The sequence below is a fragment of the Falco rusticolus genome, chromosome 9 (assembly GCF_015220075.1).
Source record: "Falco rusticolus isolate bFalRus1 chromosome 9, bFalRus1.pri, whole genome shotgun sequence".
NCBI lineage: Eukaryota > Metazoa > Chordata > Aves > Falconiformes > Falconidae > Falco > Falco rusticolus.
The window spans coordinates 37,189,261-37,200,383 of record NC_051195.1 but is presented as its reverse complement, the minus strand read 5'-3'; the positions used below and the strand labels follow the sequence as shown (position 1 = coordinate 37,200,383).

The 11,123-nt window shown below is 58.4% G+C and overlaps 1 protein-coding gene across 2 annotated transcripts; it reads right to left on the bottom strand.

Moving 5' to 3' along the window:
• Nucleotides 1-492: 492 nt before the first annotated feature.
• EMX2 (empty spiracles homeobox 2) lies at nt 493-8,450 on the bottom strand. 2 transcript variants are annotated; one of them, XM_037401462.1, is made up of 4 exons: nt 7,215-8,450; nt 5,957-6,437; nt 3,800-3,984; nt 493-1,168 (listed from the first exon to the last, which is right to left on the bottom strand). In XM_037401462.1, the coding sequence occupies exons 2-4, from the start codon at nt 6,345-6,347 to the stop codon at nt 1,001-1,003; spliced, it is 744 nt and encodes a 247-aa protein (XP_037257359.1). In that variant the 5' UTR covers nt 6,348-6,437; nt 7,215-8,450; the 3' UTR covers nt 493-1,000. The 2 variants fall into 2 exon arrangements, with proteins under 2 accessions (XP_037257359.1, XP_037257360.1); XM_037401463.1 differs by lacking the exons at nt 3,800-3,984; nt 7,215-8,450 and having other exon boundaries at nt 5,957-6,987.
• Between the last annotated feature and the right edge of the window lie 2,673 nt (nt 8,451-11,123).

The window sequence follows — 11,123 nt, the reverse complement described above, 5'->3', positions numbered from 1 at the left end:
GTCCCTTTTCTCTGGATCCTCCCAGGCTGGGAGGTGTCCCCACCGCCAAACCTGGTCGCTGGGTTTGCGGTTTATTTATCTTAAAAAATAATCGTCATCCGGTTTTGCAATGGGGATGCAACTGGGGGGGGGGGGGGATTAATTTCATTAGAATTTTTTTTTTGGCAGCAAAAGTTATGACCGGCCCCAACCTTCCCCCCTCCCGCCCCTCCGCTTTCCCTCCCATCCCTCCCCTGCCCCACCGTGTTTGTCCATCCGGAAGGAACACTATGCTTTGTTACTGCTACTTCATTTAGCTTTCACAAACACTTTGACGCCAGAAGTTATCATAAAATGTTTACAGACTGCACATTTCTCGTAAAATAAAATTAAAAAGCACACAGAACCTGTCTTAAAGGGAAAAAAATTACAATTCATTTCTGTCTTTAGGAACCGGGGTAATTTTTTTCCATTTTTTTCTTTTTTTTTTCCTTTTTTTTTTTTCTTTTTTTGCCCAGACGGCTTTACACATGCAATTCAAGTTTCTGAAACAGGTGTGGGTTTTGGCTGCTTATGGAAATTTTTCTTTCAAAGACGGAAAAAACTGTGAAGTGCAAAATGTCCTGTAGGGTGGTAATTTTTCTGGTTTGGTTGGGGGTTTTTTGTTTCTTTTTTTTCCTTTCTTTTTAAGATTTTTTCAATATTTTTTTTTATTATTTTTTGACGTTATGCTTTTAAAAGTGGACTGCGAGAAACGGAATACCTGTCAATCACCTCGTCCCGGTGTTTTGGCTTTGATTGACAGATCCCCCCTTGCCAGAGCGGTGCCGGCAGTGCCACAGTTCGGACCTCTCGCGGTCTCGCCCTCGCTCGCTCCCAGCTGCCCTTCCAGGCGGGATTCGCCGTTTTGATGAAAGATCTTCGTGTCCCTTCCCTGCACCGCCACCCCGGGGGGGTGTGAGCCTTTAACACTTTCTGTTGGTGAGGTGCCTGGCTTTGAAAAATCCAAAGGTGCCAGTTTTTAATCGTCCGACGTGACGTCGATTTCCTCTGGACTGGCTTGTTTGGTGGCGATTCTCCACCGGTTAATGTGATGAGTCCCTTTTTTCTTCTGTTGTGAGTCTGAACCTTCCTCTTCCAACTTTTGCCGCTTGAACTTTGTCCGTCTGTTCTGAAACCACACTTTTACCTGCGGGAGGAAAGGCACCGGGCGTTAGTTCGACGCCTGCCCGGGCTCTGGGTTCTGCTCGCTCCATGCCCTGCTCTCTCCATGTCTTGCCTGCCCCATGCCCTGCCAATGCCGTGTCCTGCCTGCTCCGTGCCCTGCCCGCGCCGCTACCCAGCCTGGAGGGGTGCAAGAGGAGCCGGGACCCCTGTGCCACCTAAACCCCCCCGGCAAAGGCACAGGCACGCTGACCCACACCCACCAGCTGCCTCCAGAGGATCCACGAGTGTAGGAGTGGGCAGCCGCACCGGTGCGCGTCCGCGGCCCCCGGGCGCGCAGCGGGCAGCGCCGCAGGTGGAAGGCACCGTGCGCGCACCTGGCGCGGGGGCGGGGACCCTCCGCGCACGAGTAGCCCCGCGCAGCGCCCGCCAGGCCCCCCACGCGGGGAAAAGCAAGCGTGGCTGCACGGCGGTGGGCTGTCAGCACGCCGGCCTCGCCGTCCGGGTAGCCGCCGGGGCGGCTCTTGTGACTGGCGAGGTGTCCCGCGGCCTCCAGCGTCGGGAAAGCGAACCGGGGCTGCGGCGGGGACAGCAGGGCCGGCGGCGAGGCGCCCCCCGACCGGCACCCCCTGGCCCGGCCGGCGGGGCAAAGCAGAGCGGGGGCCTCGTCCCTCGGAACGGGGCGGCGGGACGGGGGCGAGGGGCGGCGGGACGAGGTCTTTTCCTCTTGGAAAACCGAATAAGATGAAAGAAAAAGACCCGAAAAGAAAATCGTCCGGCGCTTTCCCGCAGCGTCTCGCCGGGACGCGCCGTCCGGGAGCGATCGTAGTGAGGCGAAACCTGTAAGTGCCATCGTAAATATGCCTCTGAATTTGTTCAGCGCCGAATAAATCTGACTTAACCATCCGGCAGCTGACTTCAGTGCTTTAATTACAGATAGTATTGATCTGAGAGCTATCTCCAGGGCTGGCCACACTCCTTGTAGCGGCCAAAGGTAAACATATTTTTTTTTTTTTGAAGCAGTTTAAACTCTGGTTCTGTCTGAAAGTGCCTGATAAAGGCCCCAGCAAGGGGGGAAAAGGGAACTGGAGCATTTTAATAAGCTGGTTTAACCCGCTTCGCTGCCTCTTCAGAACAGAGACCTGCCTGGCCGGACACACATCTCTGCTGCATTTTCATATTCTCCAAAAGTCCCCCATTAAAAAGCTGAGCGGGGAACAAGGGGTGAGTTTAATTTGCTTTTAGTTTGCTAATTGAAGGGGAGGACGGTTCATTTCTGCACGCTGATCTCCCAAAAGGGAGCTCATTTGTAGGGGACTGGGGGTTTGACATCCGGACAAAAGACCCCAACCAGCTTCGGAATCAAGCAGCACAAAGACCACCTTAAATACAGCTTTCCAGTGGAAATAAGCCTGTGACCGGTCCCTTGTTCGGAGAACCTCATAAAAGTGGCGATCCCTTTTTATTGTTTTGTTAGGGAGACATTTTAAAACAAAAGCTCCAACCTCTTTATTGCTTCCCCCACGAAAAGGAGTTAAAAAAAAAAAAAAAAAAAAAGTGTTACAACTTAATCCGCCCAGAGAACGCTGTGTTTACTGGGAACTTTGAACTAGGCTGCGGCTGGGTATTTTGGCTTTTTTTTTTTTTTTTTTTTTTTTTTTTAAGTACAGTGCCACATACTGTAGCAGAGACAATCTCCATCTGGGCCCTCTCTCCACGAGTCTCCTAGAAGGGCACAAAACAAAAGCCCGACACAACAAACAACCCCCCAAACCCCAGCCTTTCTTCCGACGAGGAGAAAACCGCGTGAAAACGCCCTCGCAGCGGGCCCGCCGCCCGTGGGTGCCCGCCGTCGGGGGGCACCCCACGCCCACCCCCGCGCCGCCGCCGCTCCCCGCCGCCCAACGGGTCCCCGGCCTCGGTACCCGCCGAGACCCTCGCCCCGGGACAGCAGGAACAGAAACGTCGCTAATCGTCCCTCCAGATAGACGACCGAAATAAGTCTCCGGTGCGGTTCTGGCCCGCAGCCAGCTAGCGGGGGGCGGGGGGCGGGGGGGGGGGAGGGATTCCTTGTAGTTAATAATTTCTCTGCTTTTATTTTCCATCTTTATGCCCTCCTGAACCGGCTTCTCATATCCCCGCTGCCGGACGCGCGGCTGGAAACGAGTGAAAAATCATCCAAGAAATTCTATCTTTGCTGTAGTGTCCAAAGGGGGGTTCTCCCCTTCGCCTTTTTTTGGGGGGGAGCTTTTTCCCTAACATTCGACTACTTCTTGAGGGTCACACCAGGCCCGCAGAAAAACGTCCAGGACCGCCTTTTCCACTGCAGATGGCAGATGTCGCCGCTGCCGCCCCGCTCGGGCCGGGGCTCTCCGGCGGGACCCGACCAGCCCCGGGCGCTGCGGCTGCCCGCGCCCGGCCGAGGCACCGCGACCCCCGGCACTGGCGCTGGCTCTCACGAACGGGGGAGGATTTTATTACGCCCAGGCGAGGGGGGAACCCTCACTCCGCTCCAGCAGTTCGGGGCTGAAGGCCTAAACACTCCCAGAATTTGTTCATATTTTTCCCCGCATCTCCGGGCCGGCCGGGTGGGTTTTCCCAAGGAGATCCCGGTACTTTCGCTTTCCCGACTGCCCGCTCCCAGCCTCCCCCTTACCTGAGTTTCCGTGAGGCTGAGGCTGTGTGCCAGCTGTTTTCTCTCTGCTCCTACTACATAATGGTTCTTCTCGAAGGCATGTTCCAGTCTCAGTAATTGGGATGGGGAGAAAGCTGTACGGATCCGTTTGGGTTTCCTGGCCAGTGCATTGTGCAATAGGAAGCTCTCCGGGCTGGTTTCATTCCCTGGGCAACAGGGTAAAACAGAGATTAGTAAAACACCTTCCCAAGCGCACTCGAGAAGACTTTTTAGCGCAAGAATTTTTGTTTCACACCATTACCCGCAGGAGAAATCCGACTATAGCTTGTTTTTTAATTTTCAGCGCCTTTTTGTTGTATTTGTTGTATTGAATTTGCCTTTTATAAAGAGGTAGAGGCAACAGAAGGAGAGGACTGGGAGAAATTCAAATACTAAAACATAACCAGGGGAGCACGACGAAAAAAAAATATGGAAAAAACAGCAGAAAAAATAAAAGCAACAGAATTAGCCAGAGCCCGGCTGCGGTGTCTGCGGCTTCACCCCGCAGCTGCCCCCCTTCCCCTGGCCCACCGGCAGCCTCACATCTTCCCTTGTTTGTTGGTTATTCACATCCCCCGGCGCGGGCGGCGGGGCAGCGGCTCGGCGGGGCCCCGGCCGAGCCCCCCCAGCCCCGGCAGCCGGCAGCCCGCTTCCCCGGCCCCCCGCTCCGGCCGGGGCCCTTCTCCCCCCGCTCCGGTTCTGCCGCTGCGCTCCCCGGAGCGGGGGCTGCCGCCGTGCCCCTGCCCGCTGCCCCGGCGGGGAAATAAAAGAAACAAACTTCGGGGAGGACACGGGGCGCCCGGACAGCCGGCCTGGTGCCGAGCGGGGCCGGGGGGGGGGCGGTCGGTGGGTCTCTCCCCCCAGGCTGGCCCTGTGCCTCTTCCCCGGGTGGGTCCTGCCGCGGGGGGAGGCCGCCGAGGGTCTCTCCGTAAGTGCATTAAAAATGGGTGCAGGAGGAGGGTGTGTTTGAAATCAGGCTGTGGCTCAACACCAGGACATTTCCGCCTTTCATCTACCGCTCTTTACCAATCGCCTGATGACTGCGACAAATAATCTGGTAAGCGAAACCTGTAATTTTATTCTGAGAGGGTAATAATCCATTTTGTATCTCTGTTCGCCTGGCTTCGGAGAGAGCGGCTTCTTTTCCAACCCGGGTGCAACGGCTCGGCTGCAGAAGGCCGGGGACACGGATATTGCAGGTGGTTTGGTTTTGTTCGGAATTAATAAATAAAAATACCAGGAAAAAAAAAAAGGCAGATGGATCCCTCAGAGAGGATGCTGATTTTTTTTTTTTTTAATGTGTGTGTATAAGGAAAGAGGCAGGAGCTGGACCCATTACGGGAAAAATCGGTTCGCCCTTCGGAGAAGACGCTGCCGGTTGCAAAGGGTTAATCGAGGGGGGGGTTATTGATTGTGCGCCATTGGATTTGGTTATTTTCCTTCAAGCCGGTTACTAATCGCTTGGCTTTGAGAGCCCTTCCCTGCCCGCACGGACGGAATCGCCCCCTCTGCCCCCAGTCCTGGCTTTCCTTCGCAACCCCAGCTCCCCGCGCAGCTCCGGCGCTGGGATTTTATTTCCCCCCCTTTCTCCTTTCTCGGGTTCGTTTCATTTCTCCCCCGTCCCCTCTGACAAGGGCAGAGGCTGGATTTGGGGCGGCGGCGGCGTCTCCCCGCGGCCCCGGCAGCCCGGCGAGCAGCGCCGTCTTCCTGGGGGGAACCTACACCCCGGACCCGCCATTCCCCTCTCTGCGGGGCGGCTTCCTTTGGGGACTCCTCCGTAGCTTTTAAGCCACCGGCACAAAAAATATCCACCTTTCCCCCTGCTTTTAACGGGGGCGAGGAAGCCGCAGAAGTCTCGGCCGGCCTTGCCTTCCCGCCTGCCCCCCTCCGCCTAGGGAAACCAAAACAAACCGGGGAGAGCTGCAAAGCAAACCCAAGCCCGAGCCCCTCGGCTCTGACAGCTCCTCAAGTTCGGCGGCGGGAGGGCAGGGACAAAAGACCCTCGGCCCAGCCTAGCCGAGCCCGCGGCTCCGGGCAGCGGCCGCCCGCGGTTCCCCCGCATCCGCGCCGCGGGGACCGGCCCGGGGCCCGCCGGAGGATGGAGGGGGGGAGCGGAGGGAGAAGAAAAGTTGCACGTACCTTGGAACCTGTGGCCCAGATACCGGTAGCGGTGTATTAGCCAAGGGTAGAAGGTGGAGGGGTCCCTTTGCTGCGAGGCGAAGAGCGGGTGCGTGGAGTGCGAAGCGGGCAGCGGGTGGGCGGCCAGGGCGTGGGGAGGGGGCACGGGATGGACCGGCACGGCCGGGTTAGGCGGGTGGGAGACGGCCTCTGCAAAGACCAAGTCCGGGTTGGAGTAGACCCCCCTGCCAGTGGAGTGGAAGCCGTTGAGAAAAGGGTTCATCGGGCTGGAATTGGCATAGCTGAGCGCCGCCGGCCGGATAGGATCCTCGGAGCGAGACGCGGGCAAGGGGCTGTCTTTGGCCACCAGCGACTCGATGGTGAAACACCGCTTGGGTGTGGGCTGAAACATGCTGCCGCGGCGAGAGTCCCCGACCAAATCTCTGCCTGGCTCTCTCTGGTGCGCGGGAGACGATCCGGGGAAGTTTGCAGCAGGGAGTGACTTGAGGAGGGATAGATACACACATAAATAGACAGGGGCTGGAGGAAAAGGAGGCAGCGGCAGCCAGCGGTACCCAAAAGGGAGACACACACACGCACCACGCACGCACACACACACACACGCACAAAAAAAAGTTGCTGGGAGAAGTTTCCCTCCTGCAAGGAAAAGGCGGTCGCCCCCCCCGCCCCCCCCCCCTAAGTCCAAAGACAATCCATGGATGTGATCGGCCCCTTCACAAGTTGTGCAAACGATTTGTTAGTTCATGAGCCTAATTAGTGCTGGGATCACATAAACAGCTTCCTCTGAAGCCTGGTAAATGGCTTGATGATTGGTCGCTATTACTCGCCTTGAGGTTGAAGGGGGAGACTCTTTAAAGTGCGTCAGAGGGGAGGCGAGCGCCGGGCAGCGCCATCGGGAGGGATGGAGCCGCGGCGCGGCGCGGATCGGAGTGCGGCGGGAGCGCGCCCGTCAGAGGGGGGGAGCGCGGCGCCCCGCGCAGCCTCGCCCGCGCCGCCGCCGCCCCCGCGCAGCGCCGCGCCCGGCCCCGCTCCGCTCCCTCCGCAGCCGCGCTGCCTCCCTCCCCTGCCGCCGCCGCCCGGCGACCAAGGTAGGGGGACCGGGGCTAGAGCGGGGGGGGGGGGGAGCTCAGGGGGGTGCGCGGGGAGGGGGGCGCCGCATCACCTCTCGGGGTCGGTGGAGGGGGAGTTAGAGCTGCTCGGCTGGCGTGACACCCCTCTCCCTGCCACCTCTCGGGTGCTCACAGCCCGGCGAGGTTACCTTGATCAGCCCCGGGGCGTCCGGGAGAGATGCCCCGCTTGGGAAAGGTTTCGTCCCGGTGAGAGAACGGGTCGCCCTCCTCCTCCTCCGAACTTATTTATTCCCCCCTTCGCTGCTCCGCACTCCCCGCACCGCGCGGTGCGGAAAACAAAGCGGAGGGCAGTTGCATTATGCAAAGCTGGGGCACGCCGGGCTCTCGCAGACGGGACAGGGGAGCAAGTCTCCGGTTCCAGGCTTGTCCGTATTTTCGCGATTACCTTTGGGTCCGGGGATGATTTTAGGGCTGAGTTCTCCTCCTCCCATTGGCTGGGGCTGCAGAATAATTATGATCACATCCTAATACTCTTGGCTGGTGCTTACTGTTTATTGGTAGTTAAGGATCTATTATCTATTCATCAGCCTCCCATTTTTGCCAATTACATTCTTCTAAAGTGAAGTACCAGCAGGTATTTTGCACATTTACAATTAATGATAAAAAATCTGGCGTACTTTAAATCTATTACGCCGCTGTGTAATTTATCTTGAAGATGCGGAATTGCTAATGTAAATGAATGTTTCTGTTGAACCAAGGGATGGGAGTGTGTGTGTGTGTCTTAAAACCAGTCTAGCGTTTCTTTCCTTCGTTCCCGGACTTTGTTTTCTGTTTTCTTTCCACTTCATACACAAAGAATCCGTTACTCCGCTGCATTAAAATATGCTAAAAAAAAAAATCGCTGTCTAAACGGTCCTCGCTTCTTTCCAGTAAAGGGCGAGGTGAACTCTCTTCGCCTTCCTCTCTCCCTCCTGAAAGCGCCTGTTTGCAGCTAGCCAGTATTTTTAACACAACACCAAAGCAGCGGACCCAATATAAGTGACAGGCCGGTGCAGGGCACGCACGGATGCCGGCGTTTGCACGCCTTTGTTCGGGGACGCGTTTTCCGTTGTGCACCCCGCGCTGCGCGTACTTTGTGGAGGGACAAGTTCACTTTCCGTATGAAATGTAAATCTGTTCTGCAGGCGTTGGGCGGCTGTACGTATAGACATCCATCTCCACACGTGCATACGATTGCAGAGACAAAGTGAGAGAGATGTTTGTACGGCGTAACTCAAGTCTTCCGACAGATTTTGCAGCGAGGTGCCGTTCTCCCAGGTCTCACACGTTTGGGAAAAGCTCTCCTGCCCGCAGACACCCGGGCAGACACGGGCGCAGGGCTCCGGCCCCGCTGAGCTGAGCTAGCTGCGGAGGGGAGAGACGGATTTGCCTCCAGCCCCACTCGTGTCCCCCGTGACTCGCTAGTATTTCAACTTCTTAAGCCCCTCGCCCCCTTACCGTGCAACTTTATTCCCCTCAACCGGCGGTAACGCTCTTCTCGCAGAGACCTGGGGTTACTGACATGAGCGAGGCTGAGAAAGTGCCCTAATTACGACGGGGGTCTGATGTGCTGGTTTCGACTGGGGTCTTGGTTCCTGAGCACTGAAAAGGAAAAAAAGCGAAACTTCTCCTAAGAAAAGCCGTGTTCTGCATCTGCGTATTTACACTTCTCCGGGACTGCAGAATGAATCTGAATTGGAAAAAAAATTCAACTCCTTTTTCCTCCTTTTTTTTTTTTTTTTTTTTTTTTTTTTTTTTCCTCTCCAGACATCCTGACATAATCACAGGGCTCCTTTGAAAACTGCATCAAGTAATTCAGCAGTTGAGGAGGGAGGAATTATGTCCGTGTGGAAAAACCGTCACACGCTTGGAGCGGAGATAACCCTCCAAAACGCTCCATAAATTTCCCTCGACCCTCTTTATCGCCGGGGAAATATCCCCTAGCCTAAAATCCCTTCCCGAAGCGGGGGTCCCGTCGCTCCGGAGCTCAGCGGAGGAGGCTGCACTGCAGCGGGGAGCTCTCCCCTGCCGAGTCCCGCGTCCCCGGGAAGGCGGGTGACCCCGGCCGCAGCAGCTGGGAGGTCCCCGCACCGCACCGAGCCCTGTTCGCTCCCTGTGCTGCACGCAGACACATGCAGATCTATGTAGATATATGTGTGTGCGTGCGTGGGTACATACAGGCAGAGAAATCGCAAGCAGAGCCTGGGGAGGTCCAGCTCTCTCTGGATTTTGTCAGGGAGACAACAGGCCCGGCACAGGCAGAACAAATAACAGGGGGACTCGGGATGGGATTTCCCAGGATTTTCTGCTTCCCCCTAAATTTCTGTGTCACTCTCCCACTCGTCGCCGTGGCCGTTTCCTGTGAGCGCCTCCTGCGCAGCCCACGGCCCGTGCGGACCCGGCGCCCGAGCTACCTCGGCCGGGGCTGCTGCGCTCCAGCCCGGGCTGCCCCGGGAGCATCTCCCGAAGCTCCTCTCTTGAACTTTTCCTACCCAGCGTCTTGACAGGCTGCTCTCGCTGTCCTCTTGGCGTCTACAAGGAGAAAATCTGGCAGGGGCTCCCTTCCCAGCAATCCCCGATCTGCTCCAAGCGCACTTAGAGGCAGCCTCTCTCGGAGGGAGGGGTGCGCTACATTCGCAGTCAAATTACATGGCTGGCCTCAAAGGCACTAGCTTCGGATTTCCAAACTAATACTCATCTTTTAAAAGCCGAGCCAAGAAGAAAATGCGAGGAAGGCCTCAGATGCGGGAGACCTCGGGGTAAGACGGTTGTTTACGGGCTGATCCAGGCTGAACTTTCGTGGGTGGGGGGATGGCGGCGAGGGAAGTTTCAGCCTCCCCGTAACTTTCTTTTCCAGGCGGGATCCGTCTCCCCATTCTCTCTCCGGTCCCGGGGACCGTACCTACAGCGGGGAGGAGAGGTGGCCCAGGCAGGTCGTGCCTGGCGGGGGGCCGCGTGAGTTTAAGGAGCGGGTGAAATGCCTGATTTAATTCGTTTCTGGACGCCCTAAACCCGAGCCAGTACGTCCGAGCGTGATGCGAGCCCTCCACAGCAGCGCAACCCTCAGCGGGAAGGACGGCAGCCCGGGCCGCAGAGCGCAGCCCTCCGCCGAGCCGGGCCGGGGGGCTCCGGGAGCGCCCGAGGTCCCGCCCCGCCGGGGCACCCCGGGCGGCTCCGCCGAGCAGGTGGATTTCGTCCGAGGTGTGTGTGTGGGGTCGCTGGCGGCCCCGGCTCGCCCCAGCACCCGGAGCCCCGCGCGAACAGGGCCTCGCTCCCCACGCAGCCAGGGCTCCCGAGTGGGACGGACGCACGGGGTTGCTGTCCGTGGGCCTCCCCATCGAGGAGCCCTAAAAATCTTCACACACCCTATTTCGGCCCTGCAAAGCCGGGCCAGCGCTGGTGCCACCGGGGCCCATCTCACCGGCGGGCGGGGGCTGCAGCGGCCGCGGGGGACCGGGAAATGGCCTCGCTGCCCGGGTTCCCTCCGCTGGCCCCGGGGAACAGCAATCCGGGACCCTGGCTTTAGTTTTTTTCTTTTCGACGCTAATTCAGAGTATCGTCCTCCCTCGCTCCCGAACCCCCCCGCCTGGCCGCGCACCCCTGGCCGGCTGCCTGCGCTCGGCGCTGCACAAGCCCGGCCCGGCGCTCGCCAGCCGCGGGCAGCCCCGGCTTTGTCTCGGACGTCTATTTTCGTCTCGGGAAGGTCGGACTTGCGGTTCTGAAATGACGTTAGTAACGCGGGACATCAGGAAAAAGAGCAAATCGCCGCGTTTACACACGAAGCCGTAATGTGCACCCGTCCGCGCCAGACTGCGGCTCATTGTAAAGGTCAACGCGTGCGGTGGAAGCGGGAGAAATACCGGAGCTGCGTGCAGGCGCAGCGAGCAGCGCGGTAACGACAGCGCACCTCGCCAGGAGGGAACGCTGGGCCCCGCCGCGCATCCCCGCACAAGTCTGCTGCCCGGCGCCCGCCCGGCCCGGTCCCGCCCGCTGCGCGGGGCGCGGTGGCGGCAGCCCCAGCGGGGGCCCAGGCGCGCATCCGCGGGGCGGCAGCGCCC